Source organism: Corvus hawaiiensis, chromosome 24 (genome assembly GCF_020740725.1).
Source record: "Corvus hawaiiensis isolate bCorHaw1 chromosome 24, bCorHaw1.pri.cur, whole genome shotgun sequence".
In the NCBI taxonomy this organism is placed as follows: Eukaryota; Metazoa; Chordata; class Aves; order Passeriformes; family Corvidae; genus Corvus; species Corvus hawaiiensis.
This window is the reverse complement of record NC_063236.1, coordinates 6,457,275-6,485,214: the sequence shown is the minus strand read 5'-3', so window position 1 is coordinate 6,485,214 and position 27,940 is coordinate 6,457,275. Positions and strand designations below refer to the sequence as shown.

At 54.8% G+C, this 27,940-nt stretch overlaps 1 protein-coding gene across 4 annotated transcripts; it reads right to left on the bottom strand.

The window, feature by feature from the left end:
* Positions 1 to 481: 481 nt before the first annotated feature.
* On the bottom strand, positions 482 to 27,940 carry AHCYL1 (adenosylhomocysteinase like 1). 4 transcript variants are annotated; one of them, XM_048328007.1, is made up of 17 exons: positions 27,642 to 27,940; positions 12,382 to 12,493; positions 11,876 to 12,019; positions 11,059 to 11,159; positions 10,708 to 10,810; positions 9,856 to 9,950; positions 8,958 to 9,064; positions 8,761 to 8,877; positions 8,555 to 8,618; positions 6,585 to 6,673; positions 6,087 to 6,157; positions 5,380 to 5,474; positions 5,204 to 5,302; positions 4,615 to 4,683; positions 3,471 to 3,549; positions 2,962 to 3,082; positions 482 to 2,382 (listed from the first exon to the last, which is right to left on the bottom strand). In XM_048328007.1, the coding sequence occupies exons 1-17, from the start codon at positions 27,744 to 27,746 to the stop codon at positions 2,376 to 2,378; spliced, it is 1,578 nt and encodes a 525-aa protein (XP_048183964.1). In that variant the 5' UTR covers positions 27,747 to 27,940; the 3' UTR covers positions 482 to 2,375. The 4 variants fall into 4 exon arrangements, with proteins under 4 accessions (XP_048183964.1, XP_048183966.1, XP_048183967.1 ...); XM_048328009.1 differs by lacking the exon at positions 27,642 to 27,940 and adding an exon at positions 24,253 to 24,471; XM_048328010.1 differs by lacking the exon at positions 27,642 to 27,940 and adding an exon at positions 15,325 to 15,509.

Genomic DNA, 27,940 nt, shown 5'->3' with positions numbered 1-27,940 from the left:
GGGCGGCGGGCTCCGCCCCCGCGAGGCCATCTTGGGTGCGGCGCGGCTCTGGGCGCGGCCATGCCAGGTGCGGCACTTCCGCCCTCGCCCCAGGGCGGGGCCCGGGTGCTGGGCGCCGCCATGTTGGGAGTGGCAGGGACAGGCAGATCCCAAAGGGAAGGGCCTGGAACAAAGGAACGCCCCAGTGAAGGGGCTGGGGGGGCTCAGAGCCCAAAGAGGGGAGGACCTGGTGGGGCTCAGAGGGGAGTCAGACCCCGACAGAGGAACCTGACAGGGTTTAAACCCCAAGTTAAGGTGCCCTGTTGGGCTAAAAAGAGGATGAGACCCCAAAATTCAGAGTTCTGGCAATGCTCAGAGAATTCTGGCAGGACCCAATCCCCATCCCGAGGTGGCCAAAGGGAGATTCCAGCCCTGCCCTTGGGCTCGGAAACAACTCAAGGTCTCCCAAAGCACCAAATAAACCACCCACAACCAAAAGTACTTCATTTTTCCTAATAGTTTAATTAGACTTTAATGATTTATTGCTCATCTGCAAGGATTAATATTGCATTCATTAAAAATTATTCATATACAAAATAAACCTCTCGCTCCCGGCCCGACGCTGCCGCCGCCATCACCCCCAGGCTCCCCCACCATGGCTTATCCAGACATGGAGCCCTCGCACTGAGATTCCACCCGAGATGGGTGGGAACGGGGTGGGGGGGGAGGGGCCAGGACCCCCGGGCGTGGGGGGCTCACAGGGAACGGGGGATGCTCCCGATCCTTCCCACCAACGCCCATCCCAGCTCGCTAAGCTGTCCCCGGTGAGGTCTGAGGGATGGTGGAGGGGACCCAGGTGATCCCCAGGATCTGTGGGGGAGCGAGGCAAGTGATCCCCAAAATCTATGGGGCGACCGTCCAGGAGGAGAGCAGGCAGGGTGGGAAAGAGGAACAGTCAGAGGACACGGAGGAGGGGATGAGACTGGGATGATCTCAGCCACCAGCACCTCTCCCATCTCCTGGCCCCCCAAGGAGTTCTGCACCCCCAGATCTGCAAATTCCCTGGGAAGGACCTGTCCAGGTGGATCCCTGGGAAGGGGGAAGGAGCAGCTCCATGATCCGGGAGGCGCCAGCAGCTCCTTCCCTCCCTTGGGTGGGGAAAGGAAGAGGAGATTTGGGGAGGATAAAAATAGCCAAGAGGAACCTCAGTGGGTTGGAAGGAACTTCCCACACCCCAGCACAAGCTGGGAAAGGGAAACGCCAGCAGGGAGGGCATGGAGGAGGTGATGGGAGCAGCTGGGGCACACGGGGAGAGGGTGAGGAAAACAGCAGCAGGGAGCAGAGAGGCCAGGCTGGGGTATGGGGAAGGCTCATCTTTGCATCCAGCTCAAAAAAAAAAATAGTGAAACACCCCCAAAACCCCCCCAGCCACCCTCAACACCACCCGGCGCTTCCCAGAGGGAGATGGGAAGGCGGCCACGTCCCCAGTGCTTCCTCTTTAAAACATCTGAAAACATCCCCGCCCTCTAAAACATCTCTGTGAGGATCAAAAAAGGAAACGAGGAAGGAAAAAACAAATAAACAAACGGAAAAAAAAAAAAAAGTTTAAAACTCAATTAAGGTGCAGTTTGGCTAAAAAAAAAACCAGAACAAACAAAAAACCTAGGAGAGATGAGGATAATGCTGGGAAAGCGACCCCCATCCGGATTCAGATTAGCACCCTGAAACACTGAACTCCCCTGGACCCAGGTGGCCAGCAAACCCAGGCCAGCGGCCACCAAACCTGGGCCACCTCAGAGCAGGGACCTGGGCTGGGCTTGGGCACAGTCACCCCCCTTTGCCAGGTGTCCTGCAGGCCACTCTGCTCCCAGGAAGCACCCGGAGCAGGGATCTAGCAGCTAAAACTGGGCTCTTTAAGGCAATTTAGAAGTTGCAGATAATCCACACAAAGAAATAGAAGATAAGGTAGAAGAGCATCTCCGGATCCGCAGGGAGCCCGGCTGAGACCGACATGGGCTGGAAAGGTGGGAAAAAATACAAAATAAAAGCCCAAAAAAAAACCATCGCTGCAGGAATGAAGTGCCCTTGGAACAGCAGGAAAGGGAAAGCCCCTCCTGGAGCCAGGGCTGGGAATCAGCGGCTTCAGCCACATGAAAGCAAGAAGCAAATAAATCCCAGGTTGTCTGGCAAGATCAGACAGGGATGTGATCGTGGAGAAGGGGGAGAAAAGAAAACCTGATCTTAAAATCACTGATAAAATGTAAAAACAGGTTCTGGTGGTGGTCAAGGGAAAAAGAAAAAAAAAAAAAAAAGGTAAACCAAAATAAAAATGATTTTTAAAAATAATCTCTCAAATGTTGCCTTGTGTGGTCTGGTCCTTCATGGAAATGGTCCCGTCAGTATCTAGGAGAGAAGGAAGGGACAGTGAGGGACGTGGGAGGTGCTGCTGTGCCAGGGCAAGGGGCTCCCCCAGGTATGGGATTCCAGGCTGGTTTGGGCTGGCAGGGACTTTAAAGCCCATCTCATTCCATGGGCAGGGACACCTTCCACCAAACCAGGCTGCTCCAAGCCACGTCCAACCTGGCCTTGGACACCTCCAGGGATCCAGGGGCAGCCACAGCTGCTCTGGGCACCCTGTGCCAGGGCCTCCCCACCCTCACAGCCAAGAATTCCTTCCCAATATCCCATCCATCCCTGCCCTCTGGCAGTGGGAAGCCATTCCCCCTTGTCCTGTCCCTCCAGCCCTTGTCCAAAGTCCCTCTCCAGCTCTCCTGGAGCCCCTTTAGGCACTGGAAGGGACTCTAAGCTCTCTTGGGAACCTCCCGGCTCTCCCAGAGGAGCTCCAGCCCTCAAAGCATCTCCACGGCCTCCTTTGGACACGGTCCAGCAGCTCCACACCCCTCTGCTGTTGGAGACCCTGGAGCTGGAGGCAGAGCTCCAAACCCATGAGGAGCTGGGAGCTCCTGGCCCAGCAGCTCTCACCTGTAGTAGTTGGGTTTGAAAGGCCCATTTTTGTTGAGTCCCAGGTATTTGGCCTGATCGTCCGTCAGCTCCGTCAGGTGGGCGTCGAACGACGGCAGGTGCAAACTGGCCACGTACTCGTCTGGGAAGAGGGAAAATGGGATCAGGGGGTCCACATTCCCCACCACAACATGGGCAGGTGATGACTGCAAGGCCTGGCTGGGCAGCACCCCAGATTCACCATCACACAAAGCAGAGCTGAGCCCAGGCCTGGGCTGGATGTGCCCCTAAAGGCATAAGGAGGGCATGGAAAATCCCAGAGAAGGGAGGCTGCAGGATGTGGGATGCCTCCCATGCTGCAGAACACTAAGGAAAATACATCAAATAACAACATGTATTTTAAGGTCACTGCCTCTGGTGCTTTCCCTGAAGTCACTGTCCCTCTGGAAGTGTTTCTCAGCCCAGGCTTGAGTTCTCCTGACACTGCTGGCACACAGATTCCCCAGGGAAAAGTCAGTTCCTTCACTCACCCATCTTCTTCGGCAGCAGGTAAACGTCCTGCTTGTACCGGCCCTCGGGAGCGTTGTAGAGCTCAATCAGAGCCAGAGCCTGTGGAGAGCACAGGGATAAGCTGGGAACAGCCAGGAACGGCCACCAACCTGGGCAGCACAAAGCTCCCAAAGGCAGAGAAGGATCTGGGAGCTGGAGGGACAGCGCAACCATTTCCAACATGCCTTGAGGGAAAGGCTCCCACCACAGGTACATCCCTCTCTGGGTCTTCATAACCCCACGGTAGGGATCAGAGAGCAGGGATCAGATGCCACCCAGCTTGTTTGCAGCATCTGGGCTCAACACCCCAGGGAAAAACCCCAGGTTTAGGGTTAGCAGCTCTTCTCCTCTTAAACCACACAGCTGCGGCAGCACGTGGGAAAGGAGGGGCTGCTCCTCAGAAACTGGCAGCATCCAAAAACCAGGATCATTCCTTCAGGAGAGATGAAGCTGCATCCCCCGAGTGCTGGCTTCCAGTGCTGGGAACCAAGTCCAAAAGAGAGGCCTGGTCCCTGTCCATTTGGACTGGCCGGAGTGAGGACAAGGGAATTCCCCGCTGCCAGCCTGGCTGTCCTTCCCCACGAGCACCAGTGCCACCAGTCCCTTCCGTGTTCCCACTCCAATCAATCCCCTCAGTGTTCCCAGTGCCACCAGTTCCCTTGGTGTTCCCAGCCTCAAAAAAGCCTTGCTTTGAGGTAAGCTCAAACCTGTGCTCCGTGGGCTTAAACTCATGCTGGGGGAGCTTAAATCTGTGCTAGAGGGGCTTAAACCTGTGCTGGGGAAGGTTAAACCCATCTAGGGGGGGCTCAAACCTGTCCTGAGGGGGCTCAAACCTGTGCTGGGGGGGCTTAAACCTGTGCTCAGGGGGGCTTAAACCTGTGCTCAGGGGGGCTTAAACCTGCCTTCCAGCCCAGCAGGATCTGTGCCATAAAACCACTCATTGAAAAGCTCTCCCAAAACTTGCTGTACCCAAAACACTGGGTCCACACCAGCAATAACTCCAGCCCAGACAAAATGGTATTTCTGGCAGTGGTGCCATCCCAAGGACCAATCCCAGTGTGTTCCCAGCTCCTTCCAAGCCATCCCCACCCTGAGGCTCGTGCAGAGCCCCACCCGTGTACGGACCTGCGTGGTAGCCGTGATGGAGAGAACGAAGGTGGGAACCGTGGAGCAGCTCAGGTTGAGCAGACGGCCCTGGGAGGAAGCAGGAGGAGTCAGCACGGAGCTGGACGTGCTCCCAAATCCAAACCAAATTGAGTTTCCAGATGGGATTCACCTCCACCCCCTCCCTGCACAGGGGACCAGGGAATAAGGGCACAGGGAACCAGAGCATTTCAATTCTGCTCCAGTTTCCACCTTAACCCTTCGTTTCAAGGCAGGGGAATGTTGTGGTCCCTAGAAAAGCCAGTCCCTCCTCCTGCCAGAACAGCTCCTGTGGGAAGAGGAGCCACCCAACGCCTGGGAAACCCTGCACAGATGGGGTTTGGCTGAGTGGGATGAATCCCGGCTCAGAAGAACAGAGCCAGATGACACCTCTGTGGCTGCATGTGGGATATGACACACCCACCCTCAAGAAAAGGAAATAAAAAATAAATAAAATAAATCAAAAAACCCTTTTTTGAACCCTGAAGCTCCTCCCAGCACTTTTCCACCTGGCTAAATCCGTGACTTCCTGATGGAGGCCCAAAGCATCACGGCCCAGCTCTGAACACACCTCAGCCAGCAGCACCACGCGCTTCCCATCCGGCCAGATGACGTGGTCCACTTGGGAGCGGACCCGCTCCCAGGTCAGCTCCGGCGTCCGGAGGCTGGTCTGGAAGAGGAGGAGGAAGAGGCTGCAGTCATGGCAGAAGCCGGCAGGTGGGCACGGCCGGAAGCGCCGGCACTCACCACGTCGATCTCAGTGTTGGAGTGGCCCATGTTGCACACGATGCAGCTGTTCTTCATCCGATCCAAGTGCTCCCTGGTCACCACGTTCTTGTTCCCTGCAGGCACAGAGGGCACAGCTGATCCCACAGCAGTGGGAACACAAACCCTCTGGGTTCCCCGTCCCTGAACTTGAGTCAGAGAAGCTCGGCTTGGGGTAGCATCGGATGAACTTCCACTGGGACATGAGCCCTTGCGGCTGTGACAGCAGGGAACGTGGGGGACAAGTGCTGTCATGGAATATCCTGAGCTGGAAGGGATCCACAAGGGTCATCAAGTCCAACTCCTGGCCCTGCATAGGACACTCCCAACAATCCCACCCTGTGCCTGAGAGCGTTGTCCAAACACTCCTTGAGCTCTGGCAAGACTGGGACCGTGACCATTCCCTGGGGAGCCCATTTCAGTGCCCAAATCTTTGATCTTTGCTCCCATGAATTAAGCAGGCTCTAGGAGATCCCAAAACACACTGAGAACATGTGGCCGAGATGTCTCTCTGCTCTGGGCCAGGACTGTGCTCAAAGAGGGAATCAGAGGAAAAGCTGCTGGCAGAGCCCAGCTATTGTGGAACATTAGGAGCACACTGCAGTGAAGAGTCCTCTCCATTCCCAGCTCCCTCAAGACCCCACTAGGGAATGATGCTCCTCAGCCTGCTCCAGCCTTGTCACCCCTACCTGTGCAGGTGATGACGACATCCACCTGACGGATTACTTCGCTCAGCTTCACCACCCGAAATCCATCCATGCTGGCAAAAAAGGGGAATAGGGACCATGATGAGGAGGAGAAGCTTGTTCCTTCTCTGCCCCAGGCCATGTGGGATCTCAGCAGCTCCAAACTGCTCTGGCAGCAGCCCAGGCTCTCCTCTACCCCTCCAGGAACACCAGTGCCATGAGGGAGGGCTGTGCAACAGTTGGGGTGTCCAACCTACTCTTGGAAATGTCAGAGGAGCCAGGAACATGTGGCACAGAGGCTTGAGCAGCCTCCCCAAATCAGCCAGTGAACATCCTCTGCCCGGTACTCCATCCCTGAAAGCTGCCCCAGCCCTTCCCCATCACACCCCAACGAGGCGCATGTTCTCCAAAATGAGCCAAAGATCCCCCTGGCTCCACTCCAGCCTCAGGTAGGGTTTGGAAGAGCAGATAGATACTCCCAAGCAGACGGGAACACCTTACCAGGCTTGGAGAGCGCAGATGGGGTCAATCTCTGTGACATACACGATGGCTCCCAGGGCTTTCAGGGCAGCACAGCATCCCTTCCCGACCTGCCAAGGCAAAAGGATCACAGTGAGGCAGGACACGGACACACCAGTGCTACAGTCCCTTCCCTACACAGCCCAAGCCCATCCCAGGCTGAAGGATCCTCATCCCAGCCACCTGCCAGTGCCAGGAGCAGCCCAGGATGTACCTGGTGAGTGGCACAACTGCCACAAGCCCAGCTCCCCCTGCAAGACCACCAGCTTCCCACTGCCAGAAGGCAATATCCTATATAGATGGGATATTGGGAAGGAATTCTCCCCTGTGAGGGTGGGGAGGCCTGGCACAGGCTGCCCACAGAACCTGTGGCTGCCCCATCCCTGGAAGTGTCCAAGGCCAGGAGATTTCCCACCCTAGTGCTCTCACAGCTTGTGCAGCCCCAGCACTGCAAGAGCCTTTCTCCATGCAGGAGTTAAAGACAGCCTAGAGGAGTACACAGTGCCCCCTTGCCTTTAAGCTAAAGGATTTCAGAGCCATCCTGAACTCCTCAGGGGGCAGATCCTCCATCCCATGCTGCCACATCAGCACAGGGAGCACAAGGCTCCTGCAGCAGCATCTCGGACTCGCTCCCTCTCCTCAGTGGAAAATTAAAGCAAAATTGAACACCAACCTACGCCAACACCTGCCTGTGCTGCACCTGCTCTGCTCAGCCCCATTTTCTGACCAGCAAGGTGCCAGACCAAAAACATCTCGAGAGAGACCCTTGCTTATCACCCAGCTCCAGCCTCGGGTCTACTGAACACAGGCAGGCAGGGCAAACTGGGACTCCAACTCACATCCGAAGGGGAAACCATTCAGGGTGAACAGGCTGGGAGAGCTAAGGGGGTTCAGCCTGGAGGAGAGCAGGCTACAGAGAAACCTTAGAGCCCCTCCCAGTGCCTAAAGGGGCTCCAGGAGAGCTGAAGAGGGACTTTGGACAAGGGGTGGAGGGACAGGACAAGGGGGAATGGCTTCCCACTGCCAGAGGGCAGGGATGGATGGGACATTGGGAAGGAATTCTTGGCTGTGAGGGTGGGGAGGCCCTGGAATGGAATTCTCAGAAAAGCTGTGGCTCTTCCATCCCTGGAAGTATCCAAGGTTGGAGGGGGCTTGGAGTAACCTGGTCTAGTGGAAAGTGTCCCTGTGCATGGCCGGGGGTGGAACTGGATGAGCTTTAAGTTCCCTTCCAACCCAAATATGGGTCGGAAGTCTGGGATTCTATGATTCTGTGACACTCCTGTTTTGAAGAAGTCCAGTAAAGCTCAGGACAGGCCCTGGAGACACCACCACCCAGCCCAACTCCTGGCTGGAGAACCAGGCACCAGCCCAGAGCCCTCGGCAAGAGCCAGCACAGCCTCTTGGTCGAGCAAAGCTGGGCTCCACTGGTGCCTAAATAAATTAGGGAGCAAGTTCCTGCTGGGAAGAGCCTTTGCAGCTCCTGCCAGGCCCTGCACAGTGCTGGAAGATAAACACCCACAGGGACGTGCACAGATGGAGGGAAGGTGGCGGCTCCCAGCTCTAGCTCTTCCAGGGTAGAATCAGTTACAAGTTCATGGTACAATTCCCCTCTGCCAGAGTATTATTCTCAGGGAGAAGCCGCCTGCCCTGCTCAGTGACAGCCAGGCTGGATGCTGAACCTGGGCCAGGGACAGCAGATGGGAGTACCCGTGGGTAGTTATAATTCAGGCCAGTGTGTCCCAGCAACTGCCGGCTGTGCAGCCCAGTTAATCTGCAACAACCTGGGAAATCTGATCCTTGATCTCCACCCTCCCAGCAGATTCCAGCAAGACTTCCCTGGTTATCGCTCACCAGGTTGGATCTACTCCTTACAGTAAAGGGCGAGTGGCCTTTGCACAGGGAAGTGCAGGATGCTGAGCCTGGGGGAGGGCACCACAGCTCACGGAACTCACCTCCCCATAACCACAAACCACCACTTGCTTCCCTCCAAACATCACATCCGTGGTCCTCTTCAGGCTGGGGGACAGAGAGAGACCTGTGTTGGGATCAGTCAAGCCCAAAACCAGGTGAAAGCACCAGAGCTTGATCTCTGCTTAAGAGCAGCCGGAGCCAAACCCACCTGTGTGGAAGTGCCAGTGGGGAAAAGGGTTGGACTCACCCATCCAGGATGGACTCCCGGCAGCAATACAGGTTATCAAACTTCTGCTTGGTGACGGAGTCATTCACGTTCATGGCTGGGACACAGAGCTTCCCAGCCTTGGAGAGCTGGTACAGCCTGGGAGAGGGCAGAGGCAGGTCAGAGCAGACAGCAGCGACTCCCTGAGATCTCCGGCTCTGCCTTCCCAAAGCTCCCACCTGTGCACGCCGGTCACACTCTCCTCCACGATCCCTCGGATCTTCTTGAACACGCTGGGGTACTTCTTATACACCCAATGGGTCAGGTCCCCACCATCATCCAGGATCTAGAGAAGAGGCAAGGCAGAACAGGGAGCAGTCAGGCCTCCCACTGGCAAATGCACTGGCTGAGGACAGGATGGGGAAAATGATTTGGAGAAGCATCTTCAGGCACTGCTGCAGGGCTGTTCAGGCAGAGGCCTGGGGACCAGGACTCCTGGGTTTCCCCCCGTGCTTGCAACTCGGGGTCTCCTCCAAAACACTGAGATTCCTTACCCCTGCATGGAGCTGCTGGATCCTAACAGGATTTCCTGCCTCTGCTATTGCTCTGCAGCCTGGAAAGGTGACCACAGGCAGCACTAACTAACTAGGCTGAGCTCAGGACGCCACAGCATTCATGCCCTGAAAGCAAATGGGAGAGGAGAGGCTGTGGGAGGTGTCATGGCCCACAGACACATCACTGGTGACCACAGACCATGGGGGCACATCAGCTTTGGCAAGGGAAAGGTCCCCACTATGATCCCAGCTGAGAGAGGGCAGACGGTAGCTGTGCTGGGAGAGGAGCAGCTTGGAGCAGCTCCTGGAGGGGGAAAGAGGTCCCATCTGCTGGCTCGTGGGAGCTCCACCGGGAGCTGTTCCCTTGCCATTGGGATGTGTCAGCTCAGGATATCATCTCTGCAGCTCCTGACAGTCCCATGGCTGTTCCCAGCTCCTCTCTAGCTGCCATTCTCCAGAAGCCTCCCTTCAACGAGGCCCTTGCAAGACCAGCAGGCCCCCAGGAACAGCCCCAAGGTGGAAGGGTGAGGAACCCCATGGGCACTTGGCGGAGGAAGAGGAAGGGCTGGAGAAGGCTCCTCACCATGTTGGCCTGCCAGCCATCGACGTTAACACAGCGGTCAATGCACCACCAGAAATCATCCTCTGACTCCCCTTTCCAGGCAAACACGGCAACACCTGAAAGAACAGGAGCATCCTTGGAGTTTGCTGGGCTTGGCAGAGCTCTCTCCTGCTTGGCCAACTCCAGAAACACACGGACACGAGAGCCAAGGGGCCATGCAGAGATCACATCTCAGCCCACACCAGGATCAGACCTGTCCATCCCTCCCTAGAAGATATTCCCCAAAAATATTAATTCCCTAAAATAGAAATAGAAAATAAAAGAAAAAAAAAGATACAAATATATCATAAAAACCAAAGAAATAACAAAAAATAAATAATAAGAAAACAATACTATTAATAATAAATAGTATAAAAATATATAAAATAGAATTAAAATATGGTTAAATACAAAATTTAAATATATTTAATGTTTTTATGATTTTATATTTATTTCTATTTATTTTATTTGTTTACATTTTATATCTTTTATTTATATTTTATATAAAACACATCTATAAGCATTGTATAAATATCTATACATGTATTCCTACGTTTATATTGCATATTTTATGTAAGTGTACATATATTTATACATACCTATAAACATAAAATACATTATCATTTTATTTATACAAGATACCATATCATTTTAATTATAAAATACACTAACTATAAAATATTTCTAGCTATAAAATATAACTATAAATAAAACATAGATACATATTAAATGAAATAGATACAAGGAAAAGACGAAGCTCCCTAGGAGATTTCCCCTGGGATCAGGCCAGGGAGGCAGGAGGGGCTGCGAGGGCTCTGGCCCGGCCGCACTCACCAGCCTCTGCCAAGGCCGCGGCCACTTCGTTCTGGGTGGAGTAGATGTTGCAGGCAGACCAGCGGCACTGCGCTCCCAGGGCACACAGCGTCTCGATCAGCACCTGCGGGACAGCAGGGATGCCCCAGGCGTCAGGGATGCCCCGGGATGCCCCTGGCACGAGGGCAGGCCTGGGGTAGCAGTGATGGGCATAGGAACCAAACGTTGCCCTGCGGAAATGCCACCAGCACAACCTTTCTGAAACACTTCCGGACTACTGAACGGGCCTTCTCCCATTCTGAAGAGATCAAGTTCTTCCCCAGGGAAAAGCTGATGTCCCACCCCAGAACCCCCAAATAAGCAGCCACTCACCGCAGTCTGTGCTGTGATGTGGGTGCAGCCCACGATTTTAGCTCCAGCCAAAGGCTTCTCCCCCTGGGCTCGTTTCCTGAGCGAAATCAGAGCAGACATGTCTGCAAAAGGAAGAGAGGTTTTAATGCTGGTTCAGGCCAGAGGGTCCCCTCTCTGCCTTTTGGGGTCTCCCAGGATACCTCCAGCCCCAAAAATTTGTGCTGTAGCTGTTACACAGGCAGGGAGAAAACTCCTCATCCCTGGCCTGGCAGGTCTGTGCAAAACGGGACCAAAACACCAGTGCCATTTGTCACTTGACCAAGGGACAAGGAGAGAGGTAAGGAGGAGTCTGGGACTGGCACTGCCCGGGGAAGGCACCTAAAGACAGCCACCAGTCCTGTGGCAGCAGGTGAAGCACCTGAACTTGAAAACAGAGCTGCCACATCTCGGAAGAGCTGCTCTAAATTTGCCTGGATTAGCTTCACCTTCTAAAAGGAAAGGAGAGTTACCCAATCACCCCACTGGAAATGGTAACTCAGCTTCCCACAAGCCCCAGGGGAAGGGGTTGGGATTTTCAGCTTTCATCTCTCTGAAGGTGTTGCAAAATCCTTGTCCATCCAAAGCCAACAAAACATTAAACCCTGCAAGAGCTCTGCTCCTGCTAGAAAAGGGGTGGGACACAGCACCAACGTTTGCTGGCACATCTCGCTCTTCCCTAACTGATTTGGGGGAAAACCAGGATATCCAAGGCTGCAGCAGGAGTGGGAATTGCCAATGCTCAGCTCCTGGTCTCCAGAACCCGTCCCAAGCCCCAGAAGCCCCACACTCCACTTTGTACCTTGCTCAGCAATCTCGATCTCCCGGCGCCCAAACTCTGCCTGTTTGATGTTCTTCACACAGAAGTTGCTGCTGCCTTTGGAGTTGGTTTGTTGTTTCTCTCGGGGGGACACCTCGTCATCAGAGCTGTCCGTGTACGAGGCAGCTAAACCAAAAGAGGACTGAGTGTTATGCCAGGCCTTATGAATCCAGGAACCTCCTACCCCATGAGGTTTCTGCTCTGGTTTCCTTCCCACCTTTCACTCATGGCTCAAACTACCAGTTTCCTAATGAAAGCCGACGCCCTGAAGGAATTTTGCACTCTTTTTCTCTAAAACAACCCAGAGGTAACAGGATTATCAACTGGCAATCAATGCCTGAGCTTCGGGGACGCCTGCAATCGTTCCCTCAGCGTCCAAGTACAAACAGCAGCACAAATCCTGCCACAGGGTGTGAGCAGCACGTTCACTGCAGCACTGACGCTGGGTTTGGGACAGGAACACCCAAGGACAAGGACCTGGCACCTACCAGAGCTGTAGCTGTCGGTGGAAGACTGGGAGATGGAGCGGGACAGGGACCGACGGCCCGTCTTGGTCGGGAATTTGGTGAACTCCTGCATGTCATCTGCAAATTGGATTTGCTGGGAGCAAAGGAAAGAAGTGCTAAATCAGGAGGTGATCCTTAGGGCACGACACCTTCCCAAGCTGCAGGGACCCACGGATCCCTTCAGTCCACGAAAATTAACGTCACCAAATACAAGGCTACTGATGCCAAAAATTAAACCCCTTCCTCTGCCTGAACAACTGTCACCACAAGGTTAAAGCAGATTTGACACATCTGAAGATAAAAAGAGCACCCTGAAACATCCCCTTTAACCCATTCCCAGCTCCCTGAGGCTCCTTCAGGAATCACACTCCTTGTACAACCCACATCCCACGTGGAGGCAGAGCCCCTGCTCGCACAGCCCCTGCCCCAACCAATCCCAGCAGATTTCTGCCCAAAAATGCAGCAGCAAGAAAGCTGGGGTGGTCCCTACAGATCCCTGGTGCTTCCAGGCTCTTCCCCAGGGGCAGAGCATCCCGCAGGTTAAAAACAATGCACATCCTTCCAAAACTGACACTAAAAGCACAGGAAAAAAACCTCAGCAAGAGAGAACATTTCAACAAAAAGAAGTTGACATTGCATTGGCTTTCAGCCTCCTCTGCAGGACAAGATGTTTCCATTGGAAGAGAACCCCCAAAACAGCCACCTCTCTCAGCCAGAGGCAACTCAAGGCTCCAGCACCTTCCACCAGTTCATCAAATGTAGCTGCGTTGAGCCAAAAAGAGAGGAAAAATAACCCAAAACTGCTCAGCTGCTGCGCTCGCCCCGAGTGAGCAGCCAGCAAAGGGCCCTATTGCTGCTCCTGCCAGAGAAAGGCGATGGAGATGAAAGGGAATTAGGGAAAGCAGCAGCAAATCCAGCCTGCAGCCCCCTCCCCGCTGCCATGCAGGAGACCCTGACAAAGAACCCCAGCACGGCCCCTTCCCTCAGATCGCGTCACTGCAGGATTTAATTTTGCCATTTAACAGGGATGAGACATCATGGCAGGGAGTGGGATTAACAAAGCATCCCCGAGACCCAGGAGACCTCGAGAGGAGTCCTGGAGAAATCAAGATGATGGAAAGAGACAGCCCAGAGTGGCCTCAAGGAGGGGTTTTCTGTGCCACAGCCATCCCAAAAGCTCCCTGAAAGCTTTGATGCAGGAAACAGGCTTCGGAGAGAAGAATGAAACTATTTAGTTGAAATGACCCATTCCAGAAAGGAGGAATCTGCACAGGCTGGAGCTGGGGCAGCTGCAGCACCAGTACAGCTTTTTGGGCTGGAGAAAGCAGCCATAGTTCTGCAGAATCCCAGCAGATGGGCCAAAAGCAGCATGGTATTCCACTTGGGAAGGGACAAAGGGGACACAAAACCCATGGCTCACCCCAAGGGAGGGCAGGTGGAATGATGTGGGACTCCAGCATCTCTTCCAGGAACTGACTGGTGGCAGATCAGATCTATCACCACACCCAGCCAAGCATCCCAGGCATTCCTGTGGGTGCTCCTGCTGCAAGGTTTCCAGCCAGCTCCTCCATCCTGGACACATTACAGTCCAGTACCTGCTTCCAACCAGACTTCCCAGCAGACTCCAGTTGGATTCTGATGCAAATTACTTCAGTTTGTATTAGTGGAAGGAATGGGAGTGATAAACAGAGACAGCAGGTTTGGTTTTGCAATTGTTTGAGGTCATTTGGTGCAGAGGGAGGATTCGGAGGGCACCACAACCTCCATCCCCATAGGAGAGCAGAGGGAAGATGCAGAGGGCAGGATCGGGAGGGCATCGCAACCCTATCCCCACGGGACAGCAGGGGGAGGATGCAGAGGAGACCACAACCCCCATCCCCGTGGGAAATCAGAGGGAGGACCTGGAGGGCATTGCAACCTCCATCCCCGTGGGAGAGCAGGAGGAAGATCCAGAGGGCACCACAACCCCCATCCCCACAGGAAAGAAGGTTCCAGGGATAAGAGGAGGAGAAGCTCTTCCAGGCAGGCACCAACATTGTGCTCAGGGTGTATGGCTGGAGCTGGCAGGTTTCCCAACAAGGAATGATGGTGCTGGAATTTGTTCAAGGTCTATTGCTTGGATCAATCTTCCCCAGACAGCCTAGGATAGGTTTGTGGCATTTCTGTGCCAGTGGCTCATGGGCACTTCCAAGGAGGAAAAAGTATCAGCAATTTCAGGACACAAGATTTCCATGCCTTCACACCAAGTTCTTCCTCTGGCAGCTCATCAAACCAGAGGGTATAAAAACCATGCCCCATAAAACAGCTGCTGCCATTAAAACAGCATAAAGTGGTAGCTGAGGAATTTTCTCTATCTCAGGGAAAAGCTTCCAGGGAAGAGGTGACCCAGGAGGGAAAAAACATAAGGCACAGTGCTCCAGCCCAGGGTGCAGATCTGTCCTGGCTTGCAGCATCCAGGATGAGTGAGCTCCGGGACAGTGCAATTCCCTTCAGGGAAACGTGCTGCCTGGATGGTCTCATGGAACAAAGCTCGTTTGGAATGCAGTGGAAAAGAGAGGATGGCACAGAGGGATACTGCTCTCCCCAGTCCCACAACATCCCACACCACAATGCATCTCCCCTTCAGGGCTCCAGCTGTGAGTGCTGAGCCAGCTCTGAGGCACAACCCCACTCTGCAAGAGAAACAGCAGTTTTAGAAACATGGGAATGAGGGGGTTGAATCCAAGGGTAGAGAAAAAGCAAATGCTAAACAAACCAAGTGCTGAATTACCCCCAGTAATCCCTGCCATGGCTTTACCAGGGCTCAGCTGAACTCCCCAGCTTAGCAAAATCTGCCCTGGCTAAAATTATCATCAAACACCATGAACAGCTCCCAAATCCAACAAACCATCCGAACATCCAACCCCCCTGAGCCCAGGAAATTACCGCTGTGTCCGGCAGCGCGAGGAGGGAGCGGAGGGAGGTCGGACAGGCACTGGAGCAGAGGTGCGTGACCAGTGCCCTCCACGTGCCGGGCGCTCGAGCTGCATTAAGGAGACAGAGAAAATCTCCTAATCCCTCTGCCTGTCATGGGAATTGGAATGAACGGCATTCCCAGCCGGGGGCTGCGGGTCAGCGCTCTGTGCCTGAGCGGGATTGAGGCTGTCCAGCTCCAAAGAGCACAGCCACGAATCGCATCCCAAACTTCATCCTGCTGGAAGCAGCTTTTCCAACCGGGTGGAGCACAAGGGTTTAAGAGCAAGGAAAATATTTTTTCATCCCAGAAATTCATGGTCAAGGAGGGAAAACAAGACAGCACCCATTTCTCTGCACAGGAATGAAGCCAGGGGTTTTCAGCATCACTGCCCTGGAAAAGGAGGAGATGGGGCTGGAGACCGAAGGGGCCAAATGAGGAACTCCTCACTTGGAACAGCAGGGATTTTGGGATACGTTCTGCAGGAAAACAGCAGGATCCACCATCTCTTGCCAAGTTCTTCCAGAGCATCGCTGCACACTGCCCGCTCCCGGTCACACCAGCCAAGCCAGGAGGACATTTTCTCCCTTTGGGAAATCCACTGCCACTGTGCCCATTCCCAGGCAGATCTGCCATTTCCCAACAACAGCCACTCATTTTTAGCTCAAACCACCCTTTCCAGGGCTGCAGCTGGGGCTGAGGCAGCATTGTCCTTACCCACCCTATTTGGCCACACTGCCCAGAGCACCCCAAACCAGCAGGCAGCTGAAAGACCAGCTTGAACAAACTTCTCTCCAGGTTATAAGGATAGATCCAGTGAGAACACTGGTGGGGCAGTGCCAAACCCAGCAGCACAAGTGTCCCCAGCACACACAGCCTCATTTGTTTGATTATTACGACACAGAGAGGGCAAACAGATTGCAGGTCTGGATTGGCACCATCTCACCAAACTGGCAGCTCGTGACTGCAGGGTGTGCCATCCTCCATGGCTGATCCCAAGGACTTTCCCAGTGGTCAGGCAGAAGAGCAGTTTTTGGAGCTGACAGAGTAAGAAAATTCCACTCCCTGGCTCCAGGGAGAGGGATTTGTAAATGCAGCTGGATTTACCCCAGGCACAGGTGAGCCCAGCATGTCCCTCTCACACATGACAATCCCACTTTGCATTTTAACACTTCTTCCATTCCCCGAACAGCTCCAGAGAGGATGCTTAAGCTCCTTTGTTGTGCTACACATCCCTGACTGCATCCCATGCAGCCTTGGGGGAGAGCGGGAGCAGGTTGTGGAAGGAAAAGAGAATTTGGAAAGCATCCACCAACTCACAGCTGATGCAGCTCATCAATGCACAGGCTCCACAGGGGAAAGGACACGGGCTGGGAAGCAGCTTCAGGCTCTCTTCCTGGCACCCCCAGGTTTGCCTCAGCAATCCTTTTTTCACTATTATTATTTTAATTTTTTATTCGGGACAACGTGAGTATCAGCACATACACAGCCATGGGAGAAGTGCCCTCCCAGCCACTTCTGTCCTGGATAAGCGGTGGAGGGACAGGAGCAGGCTCTGCACATCACCCAAAATAAGCGGGAAGCAATGAACCATCTAAAACCCTCCAGACTTCCAAGTCTGACATCCGTGGATGTGAGGACACAGCACAGTTGCCCAGGGAGAAACAGCAAAATGGGAGCAGAGCATCTTCCTACATCCACACAACCACCTATAAAGCAGAAGAGTCTCTGCAACCCACTTCTGCCCTCCCAGGAGGAAGCCTGGAAGGATCCAGAGTGCTGGGACCTTTTCTTTGGCTGCAGAAAACCAGCAGCAGGGATGAGGACTATTCAGAGCAGTCAGTTCCCCTTATTTAATGTGTTCTCCCAAACAAAAACTCCCTGGCAGAGGCTGGGAGGGCACTGCCAGATGTCCACACTGCCAAGGCAGCCCTGACGTGACCTGTCTTTTAAGTTCATCATTTCTTTGTCATTCCTGGAAATTCAGCCAGACTAGGAATGTTTTACAGCTCAAACGAGCATCCTCCTCCTCACCAGCCCCGCTCCCACATGAGACGGGAGGAGCAGCTCAGGGCAGGGCTGGGTTTTGCCCACCTGGAGAGTGGCACCTTCAGGTTTCAGTCTCCAAGGATTCCTTACCCACAGAAGGACGTTCCCTCCCGGAGAGCTGCTGGTTTTTCCCGAGGACGAGCTGGCTCGGGCGTTTCTAAAGGACAAGTTGTTTTAATCCACTTATTTGCAGAAGCGACTCACCACAGCATCCAGGGAGGGCAGAGGCATCCCAGGGAATGAGGCTCTTCAGCCTCATCAGCAGAGGGGAAAAAGGTCAGATAACCAGTATTCATTCCAGGTCAAGAAGAAGAGAGAACAGCTTTGCTTGAGCCACCTCCTCAGGGAAGGGATGGAACTCTTCCATGCTGTTTTCACAGCCACCCAGTTCCCAGAGCAGACCCTGAGCTTCCTGATGGGGAGAAAAGAGCCACTGCCACGTTTCACATGTTTGCCTCCCTCAACAAGGGACTGAGGCTATCCCAAACCCGCCAGCTGCAGGTTCCCAATGTTCCCAGTGTGTGTCCCTGTGCTGGCCCCTGGAGCTGGCCCCATTCCCACTGCGGCCATGCCAGGGCGCTGGGTTTGTTTAGAGGACTTGGCTGCCCTGTCCTCAGGCCCCCTCTGCTCCGCTTCCAGGCTGGAAGAGCCAGCCCCTGTTCCCACAGGACAGTGTCTAGACATGAGGCTGGAAACAGGGGACACACAGGGGGACACAGCTCCTGCTCCACCATCCAACAGGACACGGATTTTTGGTGTGGGAACGAGCAAGGCAGACAGGGATGGTTTTAGGGCTCTTCTCTTGTGAGGTTATCCAGACTGGAAGGGTATTTCTGGATTCTTTAAGGATGGAAGGAAAGGAAAAACAAGGTACTCGGAGAAGAGGGATGGGGGATCAGGACCAGCAAGACTCCCACCCAGAGGACTCACCATCCTCATCCCCAAACCACCGGGGAGGGGAGAGTTTGGAGGCAAATTTGCCTCTGCGACTCAAATCATCCCATTTTCCCACCTCCAAGCTCTGGTCACACGTGGCAGCACAAACCTGGACGGCAAAGGGCTGCACAAATTCACATGAGGCTATGGCCAGGCCCATGGAAGAACCACCAGACTCCCAGTTCAAACCATCTCAGCAGCAAACGAATCCCCAGGCAGAGCCCATGGCCAGGGGAAGGTGGGGGATTCTCCCTAGCAGTGCCCACTGCTTCACCCCACCATTCCACAGGGATGCTGGAAGAGCAGGAGAGCTGCTCAGCAAGCATCTGCTGATCCTCCGCAGCCTGAGCACCAAGGGCTCTGTGGGAGCTGGAAGTGGAACAACCCTCAGGAAAAAGGACCTGCTTCTGCTCCAGGTGTGGCCTTTGCAAGAGGAGAACTTTCTCCTGGTGGTTCCCCCAACTTTTAGAAGAAACTCCAATGCTCCATTCAGACATCACAACTGGAAGAGTTTCCTGAGGGTGCTGCTCTGTGAACAGAAGTACAGCCATGTGGAATTTGGTGCTCCTGGATCTGTATCTCTCACTCCCAGAGGGTTCACAGGGCAGGCTGTTCTCCCTAGAGGCACAGACCTGCCTAGCATTCTCCCAGCCAACTCCCTGAGCAGGAATCCCAGCCAAATCTCCACCTGGAAACCTTTACACTCCTTCCAGCAAAGAAATAAAAGGGCACTGAGGTGCTGGCAAAGCAAACCAGCCAAGCCCTGTCCCAACCTCCATCCTCCACTGCCAGGGAAAGGCTGGTTGGGTAAAGCATTGAGGAAAAGAAAAACAAACCAAGTTTCTGTGAGTCCAAGAGGACTTCCACATGAATCCCAAAACTCGGCAGAGAAAAAAAAACACCAGGAAAGAAACAGATCCATTCCAAAGGTTAATAGGCTGGGAATCACCACAAGATTTCAGTCATGATGGGAATCACTGCAAATGCCAGTTAAAGGAAAAATAAACAGAAGGAGGGATTCCACAAAAGAAATGTGATTTTGAGTGTTAAATAGTAACTGGGGATAAATCCTGCCTCATAAACACCTGGAGGTCAAAGGTGAGCTCCAGCAGGAGCAGAGGGAAAGCTCCCCATCAGCAGATAAGGACGCATCTAGTCCTTGGACGGCAGGAATAGAGGGAAAGGCTTGGGCCTGGCTTTAATGGAGCAGGATATCTCCTGAAACGCAGAGGGATATCTCCTTCCTGGCAGGAACAGCAAAAGTCCAATGTCTGGGATCCCTCAGGGCAGTGAACTCCAGTCATGTCTCACAGGTTAACCCCATAAACCCCCTGAATGGGCAAACAGCAACTGGTCTAAAGATATCCTGGATTTCTCACCTCTGGATTCATCCCCAGTGCCTACCCAGCTCATGGCACAGCACGTGTTTGGGCAGCAGGATAATTAGTATTAACTGGAGTTACCACACTGGAAGAACTGCACCGACAAGACAAGGTCATGTCCTTGCAAGAACAAGGGGGAATGACTTCCCACTGCCAGAGGGCAGGGATAGATGGGTTCTTGGGAAGGAATCCTTCCCTGGGAGGGTGGGGAGGCCCTGGCACAGGGTGCCCAGAGCAGCTGTGGCTGCCCCTGGATCCCTGCAAGTGTCCAAGGCCAGGCTGGATGGGGCTTGGGAGCCATGGCAGAGGATGGAACTGGGTGAGCTTTAAGGACCCTTCCAACCCAAAGCATTCCACTATTCCATGACTGTGGGTTAAATCACTTCCAGCAGCTTATGGGGCAATCTGAGGACTGATGGCCTCCAACGGGCCAGCTGGCAGAGCTGGAAGCTCATGGAAATGTGTTTGTGTGTCAGAGCTGAGAGGGAATCAGCTTTAATTAGCATCAATTTTTAAACTAATTAGAAAATGCCTCTCCAAGCACTGTTGTATGAGACCAAGGGAATACTTGGAAGCACGGTCAAATGGCTCATTCAGCAACACCTCATGGTCTGAAGGGAGGGTTTGCCACAAAAAACCCACCAAATTGAGAAGTCCAAAGTTCTGCTCCGTAATCCTAAAGCAGCCCCTGTGTTTTGGGGGAGGAATCACTCCACTTGGCACTCTGGGTGCCCCACCTGCCTCCTCTCCTCCCCCCAAACTGCCTTGGAGAATCTCAGCATTTCAAGACTTCTACCGGTCTTTCAAGAAACCAAAACAGCAAATCCCACCCAGGAGCGGCTCCAGCTACTTCAGCTACCTTTAGCTGATCCTCCATCCCTCTGTCACAGCTTTAAGGGAAAACACCCTGCAGGATCAGCATGGAAACAGGAGCTGCCTGTTCTGGAAAACTGGAAATCCATCCTCCCCCCGCCCTGACTCCCAAAGGCATCTCACAGTGGTATTTCCACTACAGCTGCCCATTCCTCATTTACCAACAGACTATTTTCAGCCCTGGAAATTACTTGGATTTTGATGCATCTGCTGAGAGGCAAAGCAGGAGAAACCTCTGGCTTCAGCATGGGCTTTTCCCTGCTCAGGAGTCTGAGGAATCACCACCAGGATGGACAAACATCACCCTCCTGGTTACTGACTCGTGTCAGAGCAAAGCCAACCTTCTCCTGCAAACAGGGTGATTCCATGAAGCCCCTTTCTTTTAAAGGAGGCAGGAGGGATAGAAGTGATTTCCTTGTGGAGATGGCAAGTTCACAGAATATTTGGAGAAGGGGTTAGTTAATGTAGGAGACACTGTGCTGCCTGCAAGATGCTGACGGCTCCAAGGTCAACAGGCATCAGCCAGATGTTCTCGCTCCAAAACATGCCAGGTTGGATGCAAAACTCTCCCCACGGTGCAGGAATGTGTGAAATCTGGGGCTCCCTGTTGGGAGGCGAAAGGAGGAGAGGCAGAAAACAGCAGACACAGGCTGAACCTCACCCTCATCTGGAAGGAGGACACCAAAACATGAATTTCAGGAAGGCAAAGCCCCAAGGACCCTCCTTTTCCAGGCTGCCCACTTCTTCTCACTCCAAAAGGCCAGAAGGAGTGATTCCCTCCACCCACACCACATAGATAAACCAGGCTCCAGCAGCCCCCACCCAAATCCTGGCTCCTGAATCCAGGCAGCTCCTCAGCCAGGCAGGAACGGGTGCTGCCAGCCAGCTCCAGGTCTGTGGGGGCAGCCAAGGGGAAGCTGCACCCAGCTCCGAGGGCCACGGGAGCCTCACCCGAATTACAATGGAGCCTGTTCAAGGAGCTGGAACATCATGTCCTCGGCCACCTCAGTCCTTTGGCTGTCACCAACCTGAAGTAAACAGATTCTGCAGCAGCAATAAGCTCGTTACCAAGGCCACCGTATTGATCCCAAAGTGTAATTAAAATTCACAGTTCAAGCAGCCCAACTCAACAGGGCAATGGGGGCAGCTTCTCAAAGGCAGGACAAGCCTCAGCTTCCGCATCCCGCTTTCTCAGAGGCACAGAACCCATGGGGGGAGATCAGCTGTGAAAAAACAGCCCAAATTCTTCCCTGGGAGGGTGGGGAGGCCTTGGCACCGGCTGCACAGAGCAGCTGTGGCTGCCCCTGGATCCCTGCCAGGTGTCCAAGGCCAGGTTGGACAGGGCTTGGAGCAACCTGGGACAGTGGAAGGTGTCCCTGTCCATGGCAGGGCTGGCACTGGGTGAGCTTTAAGGTCCTTTCCAACCAAATGATTCCCAAACTATGGCAGCTTTCTCTTTGGACCTCTGGGCCATCAACCAAGATGTCCCAGAGCACCCATTCTCAAGAGTTAACCACACCAGGGAATCCTGCAGGGATGATGTGGACAGAGGGGGATGGTGCAGAGTGGATTCCGGCACTGCTGAGGAATTGTCCAGCTCCCTGAGAAGGGGCTCCACACACCCTGCTGAGGTGTCCTCCTTGGTGGGACTCCCTGACCCTTCTCCCAGCCCCTTATGGATCCAACCCACAGTTTCACCACGAGTCTCACTCTGGGAGAAGTTCTGGCACAAAGTCCTTTGCACTGTGGGCCCTCGGGGCCACCAGCAGGTCCCAGGACAGTCACCTGGAACGCCACCACCGTGTGCTGAGTGAAGGTGAGCCAGAGGCCCCAGATAAGCAGCTCTGGTCAAAGGGCTCAGCAGGAAACACAAGGAGCCCTCAGCAAATGCAATCGTCACCTGCAGGAAAACTCCCGATGATAAAAACACAGCCAGGCGAAAGCAAATCCCTCAGGCTGAGTGCTGAAGTTCCACACCTTTCCTGCTCCAAAATCTGGGATGAGGCACTCACCAACTCCTCAGAAGAGCAACACAGACAGGATCCTCACCTGCAAAGGATCAACACCAACCTGACCTTGAAAACCTGATTTCCAGAGCAAAATACCCTGGCCTCAACATCCAGCAGGGAGCACAGGAACTCACTCCAACATTTGCACAGGCTGGAAAACATGGAGAAAACTGTTCCCAAAAAAAGTATTGTGGTAGGCCGGTCCCCAGCAGAAGATAACCTGGCATTTTGGGGAAGGTCAAAAGAAAACACTGTGCTCTGCCCCTTCCCACACTCCAGACCTGGCTGCTCACGTGGGCAGGGGGCTCCCAGGATGGGTGGTCTCCATCCCCACACCATCAAAAGATGACAAGAGGTGCTTCTGAAGACTGGGAAGAATGAATATCCAACTCTTCTCCCAGCTCCAAAGGACCGACATAAGAGTGGAAACCCAGCCTCCTTCAGGGATGCAGGAGGAAAAGGGGGAAGCAAAAGCCACAGGCTCTAGCACATCATTTTGAAGACGGTTTGTGCCCATCAGACCCCCAAAACCTTTCTCCCCACTCTCTGGTTCAAAAATTCAATCAAATGTCTTCTGGCCTTGCTGCAGTGCTAGGGCACCAGGACTCCTCCTCTGGAGGACAAGCCTCCCCTCTGGACATCAGGGAGACCCTCCCCTCTGGACATCAGGGAGACCCTCCAAAACACCAAAACAACGGGAAGGTCCCAAGAGCAACTTAGAAAAAAATTAGGATTCTATCATTTAACACAGCACCAGGAGTGACCTGGCTGCCCCAAGCCCTGGTAATTCATCTCCACTCCAAACACCCCTGTGCTTTTTCTTTCCCCACTTATTAGGGTTTTCCTGCATCCCAGGGAAGGCCAGGCTCATCTCAGGACATCCATACAGAGGACAATGAGCTGTTCAACTCATCCCAGCCCAGGCACCTCATTATAAGAAGGAAAAAACTGTCGTGACAGAGCAAGGAAGCCAAAGAAGTGAAGATCTGGGCAAAGGAATGAGGAGAGCCAGGTGCATGGTGCCTGCAGAACAGCAGGGCAGGAGGTGGTAGCCATGGCCCCAGACAGGCTGACAAAGGCACAGAGGATTTATGAGCAGCCACTCTAAGGAATTAAAATTAAAGGGACAGGAAAAACAAACGGCTACAGGAGCTCTGTCAGGACAAACAAGGGCAGTCTCGTGCCCCTGACAGCCCGAAGGGGAAGGTAGTTTATTATCATCCAGCCTGGCAGAGCTGCAGGGACCTGGGATGAGTCAGGACAGAGCAGAGTGGGACAGGAACAGGTCTTTGGGAATGGGCTGTGCGGGGCAGGGATGCAGCCAGCTGCAGCAAGGTCAGCGATCTGCAGGCCACTGCAGACAGCAACAGCAGGAATGATGCTCTGGAGAGGACACCCAGCCCTCCCCAGGGGCTGGCAGCTCCCCACAGGCTCCATCCCCCTCTCCCCAGCTTTTCCCTGCTCCATCTCTGCCACCCCCACACCAGGCAGCACCCGGCTGCTGCCACCGCAAAGCTGCAGCGCTGTGCATTAGCATTCCCCGCCACAGCCTGCGCGGGATCCCGCCGGAGCCGGCAGCCGCAGGGGCACAGCACCACCCAAACGCACCCAGCACCGGCTGCGTGGGGCACGCAGCTGCCGCCCAACTCACCTCCCCAGAACGAAACCGGAGGCTTCAGCCCATCTCAGAGCCCAGGAATGCTGCAGGAGAAAGATCTGTCTGCAGCATCCATCTGTCTGCCAGCACCCAGGTGTGGAGGAGCCCCACAGACACTGATGCCAGCGGGACAAGGACACAGAGGGGTGAGGTGACAGACAGGGACAGCACGTGCCAAGCCCCCTGCCCTGTCACAAGCACAGTGGCACTTGCTGTGTCCTTCCCACTCCAGGGCACCCACAGCTTGGCTCGGCTGGGAGTTTAAGGCTCCGCCGACCGGCTGACGTGGATTGGGAAAGCAACTGCTGCCAAGGGCACCTGCAGCCTCCAGGGAGGCAGGAGAGCAGATGCCCAGACGCAGCAGTGATGGCACACAAGGATCCGGAAGAGCACAGCCTGCCCTTGAGCTCTCCCATCATCATCTCCACATCCATGTTCACTTAACCTGGGTAAGCCACAAGCCTCAGCATTCCCAGCCTTCCCCAGCAACACCACAGCAGTGGCTGGAGAAGGTGGAAAACTCGGCATTGCTCACCTCTGCCTGCAAACCACTCCTGGCCAAAGAACCACCTCGCTCAGACCAAACTGGGGTTATTCTGTTGACAGCCAAATTCCCACGAGCTGCAGTGAAAACAGAGCTCCAGCAGAGACAGGAAATCCCAACTCTTGGGGGAAAACCACCCCATTCCTCCTTTCACCTCCACTGAGTCAGCTCCTACTTCAACCTGGAGTTGATCGTATTTAATCTCTTAATCTCTTACCTCCTGCTGTTTTTTCACTTTAAACAAATCCCTGACAAGAGGGAACAGCAATGGCCAGGGCTGGCTCCCAGCTCCAGGTGCCTTCAACAAGGAGACACCAATTTCTCCGCAGCAGCCATGGGGCCAGCGTGCTTCCAGCTGTATGCAAGATCTCCTGCAGGTCCTGAGCTGATACTGGTGGGCTCACACTGGCACTTTCCCCAAGCTCCAGCACAAGTTAAGGCTCCTCTGGAACGCCATTCACAGAGAGAGACGGAGCCTGCACTGAGCTTGGCCACATTCCCACCCTCTCCCTCTCCAAACGCCTCACCCAAACTGCACTGGCAAAGTTCAAGGAGCCCAAAAACCCCAGGGGGACCTGCTTCAGCAGCACAGCACAATCTTCCCCACCTCCATGCTGGTAAATCATCTCTCTCCACCCTTTCCCTGGCCTCTGACCATGCCAGGAGCTCCAGGGCAGCCAGCACAAAAGTCACTTCGACTTGCAGGGAATCAGAAGGGAGTTTTAATGGTTTAATTGCAATCCTGTTCTGAGGCATCCTTATCTCAGGATGGCAATTCTCCCTTCCTCAGTCTTTCATCCTCCTGCCAAGGCCTCTGCCATTCCCCAGCACTATTTGCAGGAACTAGCCGGGCAAGGAAAACAGGAGCCCGGAGCGATTTGTTCTCCGAGCTCAGCTCAGCGCGCTCCCCATCTCTGATGTTATCAGCTGATGTTATCAGCCTCAAATGTCGTGTGTCGCTCTGGGCACCTTCAATATCCTCACCCAGCCAGGAAAAGCTGCAGCAGGCACTGAGTCCAACCAAGGCTCCTCATGCTGCACAACCAGCTATGTCTGCAGCAGAAAATTCTGGGGATACAACATCTCATCCCCCTGAGACACTGGCAAACTTGGCTCTGAGGATGCTCCATCAATTCCTTTTTACCACACAGATTTTGGTTCCAGGGGATGCTCTGGGATTCGCAGCCTGCTGTCCCCTCGGAGCAGCCTCGTGCTGTTCGCCCTGACAGAGACGATGGTTATGAAAAGGTAAAAACAATCCCCGAGTTGGAGCTGTGCTGAGCCACTGCTGGAAGAGGCCGATCCCAGCCCCACATTCCTCTGCTCCTTCCTCCAGGCTATGTCCATAGCCCAGATAAACAGGGCCTGGTCTCCAATCCCTGCTCCCTGAGAGAGAAGATGCCTCAAATCCAGCTGACCTTCCCCAAGGGTCAGACGCTCCCCAATCCCACCCGTGGCCCGAGCAGGCAGGGGAGATTCCCCCAGAGAATGAGGATGTGCCCATTCTCTGTGACTGCTCTGCCTTGGCATTCACGGCTTCTAGGCGGCTGCAGCCCCGAGGGGAACACAATATTCAGCTGCACAGATCTGTGTGGTGCTTGGAACATGGATCTGCCTCCCTGACAGGACTGAAACTTCAGCCCGGAGCACAGGGCCAGCTCCCCAGGTCACTGGGGTCCTGCACCTTGCTACAGTGGCAAGACCAGTGCTCGCCCACCCTCGGTGCCATCTGAGCATCCCACAGGGTTGTGGGAGCAGCACCGGGAGATCTCAGAGCTCCTGTGAGGCCTTCAAGGATGGAGCGGTACTGAAGTGACTCGGCAGCCTCTTCCTGAGCCCAAATGTGCTCCCACCCACACCTCCAACAGAACAACCTGTCCCAAAAAAAAACTCAACACTCTGACATCTCTCAGCCACGCTTCTGAGTGACCCACAGCTACTGTGCTGCTCCTGGCTCTTCCCATATAACAGGTCCCCCCTGCTTTGTCCCCAACACATAGCACTGTCACTCCACAGTCCCACACAAGTGGGACTGTCACCCCACAAGACCCCTGCCAGTCCCCTTCCCGGGGTCACCCTGTCCTCCTGCACTCCTATGCCACAGCCGAGGTCCCTGCTCTGGCCCCCAGAGCTAGACCCAGCCTGATCCCAGCCTCCCGAACCTGCCCTGTCGGTACCGGTCCTCCCTTCACCCCACACGGGCCAGGTTGTACCCCAGTACAGACCCCTCTGTCCCCAGTACCCAAGCCCTTCCCTCCCACCCCAAACTGGGCCAGCAGCCCCCTGGCTCATACCTGCCACCCCCAGCCCGGACCAACCCCCTCGCGGGTACCAATGGCGAGGTACTGAATGGGAACAGCCCCCACTTCCCAGTTACCGCCAAACTGGATCAGTTCCAGTTCTCCCAGCACAAACCTCCACCTGTGGGGCTGCTCTTCCCAGAGCCGGATCACGGTCCCCCCCCCCTTCACAACCGAGGGATTCTCCCCCCAGCCGGGAAGCCGAACCGGAGGCTGCATCCCCCACGCCAACCGGGGCTGGTCCGCCCAACCAGGGGCCACTGCCGCCCCCAGAGCGGAGACTCTGAGCCCGCAGCCGGGGGCTGCTCCCCCTGAACCAGGGGCTGCTCGCCCCACAACCGGGAGCCTTCTCCCTCCGCCCCAGCCGGCGGCTGTGCTCCTGGAGAAGAGAGCTCCTACCCCGCAAGCGGGGGCTGCTCCCCCGAACCGGGGGCTGCTTTCCCCCTAACCGCGGGTCCTCCCCCGCCACAACCGGAGGCTGCTCCCCTGAACCGGGATCTGATCCCCCGCACCGAGCCGGCCCCCGCCGGCCTCGCTACCTTCTTGGGAGCCTTGGTGACGGTAGCCATGAAGGAATATTTCTCGGCGTCCTCCACCTCCTTGGCCTGCTTCTCCTCGCCGCCGGCGGGCTCCGGCACCGACATCCTGATGCGGCGGAGAATGCGGGGCGGGCCGCGGCCGCCGGCGGGACGAAACGGGACAGGGTACGGCGGGGCGGGAAGGGGGGAAGCACTCCGGGCGGGTTTGGCTCGGCCCGGCCCGGTTCGGCCCCGCCGGTCCCTCACGCTCGCTACGGCACCGCCGGCGCGCTGGCTGCGGCGGGTCTGCGGCCGCCGCG